Here is a 4998-nt window from a genome sequence, read left to right on the forward strand (position 1 = left end):
TATATTTTTGCATGAATATAACCTGAAACATCATCTGATTGAACCTACAACGTCCTACAAGTAAAGAGGACTTAAACAAACAAAAGTCTGTGAGATCTTCAGAAATCTTCTTGCCGTGACACAGTTGTTGTACAGTCAGCCTGATCCCAGTTCTTACAATCAGTGTGTCCCTCAGATCTGATTGTCAACCCGTTGTGTGAAAGTAACTTCTTCTAATTTGATCCATCCAAATATCAAACATCAAAAATTTTGGTTTTCTAAATTGTATTTTTATTTCTTAGAGCGAAGAAAGAGGTCGATGATGTCATTGGGATGAAATGTGACATAAGCTATGATGACTTAGGAGAGCTGGTCTACCTGTCACAGGTACATTTATTTCTTTATTTATTTTAATAACTTTTTTGTGCATTTGTGTCTGCCAGTGTCTAAGTGATTATTAAGGTTGCTTAGTTTTGTCAATAAAAAATTAGTACCGGTGCTCTGAAACTCACACATCAGTGTCATGTCAAAATCTTTTCCTTAATGGGGGTAAAGGACACATTTTATGTTACAGCATGCGGTGGTGGTTTTTGATATGAGCAACATGGGCAGTTGTCCAGGGCAGCATCGTGGTGGTGGTGGCATCATGGCATCGACAAAAAAGTTGCTCGCACCCACACTGCCCCGACATCATGCCAGCGCATTTTGGGGATTGCATGGGCACCGATCAGTTTTCTATTGCCCATTTGCTGCTTGCCACACAGGGAGGAGAGGGGCGGGGCAGCAGGGGATTCTCTGGCTGGCTAGAGCGGCATCTAATAACCAGCTCGCAAAATAAAACAAAATAAAAACAAACCAACAAACTAGGGCTATATCCTGAAACAAGATAACATGCATTAGTAGGGATTGGGAAAACTTCTGTTTACCTTTGTTAGCCACCTGGCTATGATAGTAAACAGTAGACGCTGATGTGGCTTATTGAATTTTTTGTACTGTGTTCAGTATAATATTAATTAGCCATTAATTGGACGAGGTGTATTGTTGATTTGTCTGCTATTCTCAATGTATGATGAATTATAATGGCTGTTTGTTAGCCATTTGCATACTCTCGCTCTCTTTATATAAAATATTTATCTGGTTAATTTCAGTATGGTTTCGACAACAGTTTTCACAATAACAAGTATTAATGTACAATCCTTAATATGTTTTGTGTGTGTGTGTGTGTGTATGTCGGGGGGGGTTACCCTCTCATTGTAATCGTCCCTTCAGGTGCTAAAAGAGACTCTGAGAATTTACCCCACAGCTGTGGGCACATCTCGTGATGTTGCTGAAGACATGGTGATTGATGGTATCCACATACCCGGAGGATTCAGTGTTTTTGTGAGTTATTTTTCTTCTTAACATGTTTGTAGCTCTAAAAGAGAAATCGAGTTTCAGGTTTATATGTATAAAAGAAATTGGCACCAAAAATATTAACAAAACAGGTCAACTGTTATTCTACTATTTCAAATTTGCAAACAAATATATTTATGATTAAAATGTGAAATTAAATCTTTTCATATTCAGTTCAACTCCTATGTGAGCGGGAGAATGGAGAGATTCTTCAAGGATCCACTGAGATTTGATCCAGACAGATTTCACCCAGATGCTCCCAAGTAAGGAACACACTGTTTCACCATGCTGACTTTATTACGTTTCATCTTTGCACACACTTTATTATCTCAGACTAAATCAGTGAAATGGTTCACAGTAACTGAGGCTGCCTCTTATCTGTTCAACAAGGCCTTATTACTGCTACTACCCCTTTGCCCTCGGTCCTCGCTCGTGTCTGGGACAGAACTTTGCTCAGGTGAGGATGACAGTATAAGTCAACATGATGACCCACTCACCTATAAACACACTGACTCATCTCTGTGGGCGCTGTTCTGTTTTTTTAGATGGAGGCTAAAGTGGTGATGGCCAAACTGCTCCAGAGGTTTGACTTCACTCTTGTCCCGGGACAGACCTTTGACATCCTGGATGCTGGCACGCTCAGACCAAAGAGTGGAGTGTTGTGCAGTTTGAGTCACAGGGATTACAGAAAATAAGGCAACGTCACATAAGTCGTAGTAGAGCATAGAAGAAAAATAGGTTACTCTTTACTAAGGTAAAAAAAAAAAAAAAACGTATACTAAAAGCATCAATGTGAATTTGATATAATAAATGTATTTTTTTTTTTATTACAATGATGAAAATATACGTGTTTGGGATTTTTTTTTTTTTTTTTTTTTTTTATGATCACTGACTTTAATATTCTCTTTACTTTAATGTAGCTCTGTCATTGCTTTTTCATGACTACCACATGACTTATAATGCCTGTAACATTATCTTAATAATTCTGGACGTCAAAATTTTAAGTGAAGTTAAAATAAATTGATAATGTGTCTAAATTAGATTTTATTTGTGTTAATGGCATTACTAACAACAACAACAACAAAAACAAACCTTCAGGGTTAAAAGTACATCACACACAACTTTATTTAAAACAGAATCATATTTGTGTTCAGATTTTTGAGCAATAAATAAATTGTGAATTTCAAGTGAAACAGTATAGAGTGAAAACACGAAAACAAAATGTTTCATTAAAAGGTGTTTTTTGCAGTAATAAAAAAAGATTTGCTAAAAGTGAATTTACTGATTACTTTTCAAAATCTGTTCTGTAAGTAAGTTGCAAACGGTTCACAAGATTTAATGTCCTTTTACATGGTGAATATCTGAATGTCAACCGGTTTATTTATTGTAAGAAGTTGAAACACTCGACCTGTTTAAACATGATTGTAGAGACTGTCTCAGGCCGTACTTGCAAAAAATGTCAACTCCACCTCCATACACCATCCTGTGAGAACTGAAGATGTGCTGATGGAGCTTCAGTGAAAACCATTTTTCTTACTGTGTACAACCTCAACATTGCAAATATCCGTGTGTGTGTGTGTGTGTGTGTGTGTGTGTGTGTGTGTGTGTGTGTGTGTGTGTGTGTGAGAGAGAGAAACACATGCAGTCCCTCAATGATTTGACTCAAAGTATATAAAAAAAAAAAGTGGGGTGAAACTACATGCACAATAAAAAAATAACACAAATGAATAACATACCAGTTTACATGCAAATAAGATAATATTACTGGATCTAAATCAATATTGTAATTTATTTATCACTCAATTCAGCCATTCAGAAGTAGTTGTCTTTACGTGACTGTTTTTATTAGACTTATCAGAAGAGAAAACGCCTACAGATACTGTACGTGCTACTGGCAGCACAATGTTGGATTTTGAATGCAACACACATTTCAGAATCTGTGAAAAGCATAAAAGCTGAGAAATGTCTCCAAACCTCACATGCACATGTGATGTGATCTGTCCACATCTGTGCATTTAATGTTGTTTATGTGAGAGAGAAAAATGACACTCATATTTTTAATGTTCATATTTGATCAATTAAACCTAAAAATCAATGGTCTGTATATATTCAGGTTTTGATACAGGCATTTGTAAAACATGTTTACAGGTGTTTAAGTGACTTTCTATTTGTGTGTGGACTGAAAGACACATTTGTGAATATTCACAATGTTGTATACATTTGTAAATGTTTATGCTTTTAGGTCAAATCATATAAAGTTACTTTTGAGATTTATCTCTTTCCATGCATAACCAATATAGGCATAATTAAATATCGGAGACAGTTCCTCATGTTCCCCAAACCTGAATCCAACTGAGAACCAATGGGAGCTTCTGCTTTGTTGCATCTAAATAGCACCACAGAGCTCACTGATGGTCTCACTTTTTGGCTGGTAATCACTTTTATGGCCACACATGGAAAACTCCTTTAAAATGCCTGTATCAAAACCTGAACGTTTGGCAGGGTGCCTGGATGAATCAGGACAACATCTGTCAATAATCTCATCAGGCGCTCATAATCTAATGCTGCCAGTAGTAACAAAGCCGCCAGCAGAAAGCAAAACTAGAGAAAAATTAGGAGTAATGAGGAGTGCATTGCAGAGCTCCAGCTGAAAAGCCATTCCACTTTTAGGAGGTTTTCTTGTTGTTGTGTCTCCAGTGAACCGCTTACTTTCATTTGCACCAAGGCAGCTGAAATGGATTCACAATGGTTTCTGCTTCCTAACATGTCGATATCCCAAGTTTAAGTGGGATATTGTGATGATGGAGTGTCGTCTTAACCCCTTAATTACCATTTTACAAGCGCTCTTTATATGACTGTAACTCTGTCATCATTTATTCTAGAGAGAAAATGCGAACGGTTTCGAAAATAAGAGAAGCTGCGCTTTGCGGGGATATTTGGTGTATTACGGTAGCACAAAGCATTCACACGCTGCTGCTGTCTGAACATAGAAAAGTCAACTCCGCTTAGGTTTTACCATGTGCGCTTCGCACTATCGTAACTGCTCGGCCAGTTGGGCTACTGAGACATTTCAAACGGTTACTGTAAGGCGAGAAGACGAGCTTTAAAAAACGGTCCAATCACAGGTAAGAATTGATGACGCACGGAGCAGAGAGGCGGGTGTGGAGAAGCGGCAACGCCCCCAAAAATTCCTGGAAAACTGTGGGCTCAAGAACTTTTTGTATATATTTAGTATAGTTCATATTTAAAGTTGATGTTGTGTTGCATTATGTTCATGTTTCTACTTAACAATAAATCTGAAAAAACAGTCCGTTTATCTTTATTGTTACTCATTGTCATAACAATACAATATTGTAAAATGACTGCCAGATACTGAAAGCTGAGGTTTTTCCAAAAAACGGGCAAACGCATTCACTTATAGTATGACTTCTGTCCCTTTTACAGCCAAAATGCCAAACAATACCAAATAAGTCCAGGCGGCCTGTATGATACTTGGTAAATAAAGGGTTAATGTTCTGAACAGAGTCACTGATAACAGCCTCGCTGTTTTTATCTGATCGTGGACTTTCTAACTGAAAGGACAACCATTTCACAGGATGGCAGGGACATTTCCAGCCTACTTTCTGA

General features: G+C 37.5%; 1 protein-coding gene across 1 annotated transcript in view; it reads left to right on the plus strand.

Annotated features, from left to right (window-relative positions):
* LOC120433299 (cholesterol 24-hydroxylase-like) overlaps positions 1 to 2413 on the plus strand; it is a 107845-nt gene extending 105432 nt beyond the window's left edge. Inside the window, exons 12-16 of the mRNA XM_039599383.1 lie at positions 282 to 366; positions 1249 to 1359; positions 1546 to 1634; positions 1762 to 1828; positions 1917 to 2413. Coding sequence (XP_039455317.1) covers positions 282 to 366; positions 1249 to 1359; positions 1546 to 1634; positions 1762 to 1828; positions 1917 to 2066 — 502 coding nt within the window. The 3' untranslated portion in view covers positions 2067 to 2413. The remainder of the gene's footprint in view (positions 1 to 281; positions 367 to 1248; positions 1360 to 1545; positions 1635 to 1761; positions 1829 to 1916) is intronic.
* The last annotated feature ends 2585 nt before the right edge of the window (positions 2414 to 4998 follow it).

The sequence above is a fragment of the Oreochromis aureus genome, linkage group 15 (genome assembly GCF_013358895.1).
Source record: "Oreochromis aureus strain Israel breed Guangdong linkage group 15, ZZ_aureus, whole genome shotgun sequence".
In the NCBI taxonomy this organism is placed as follows: domain Eukaryota; kingdom Metazoa; phylum Chordata; class Actinopteri; order Cichliformes; family Cichlidae; genus Oreochromis; species Oreochromis aureus.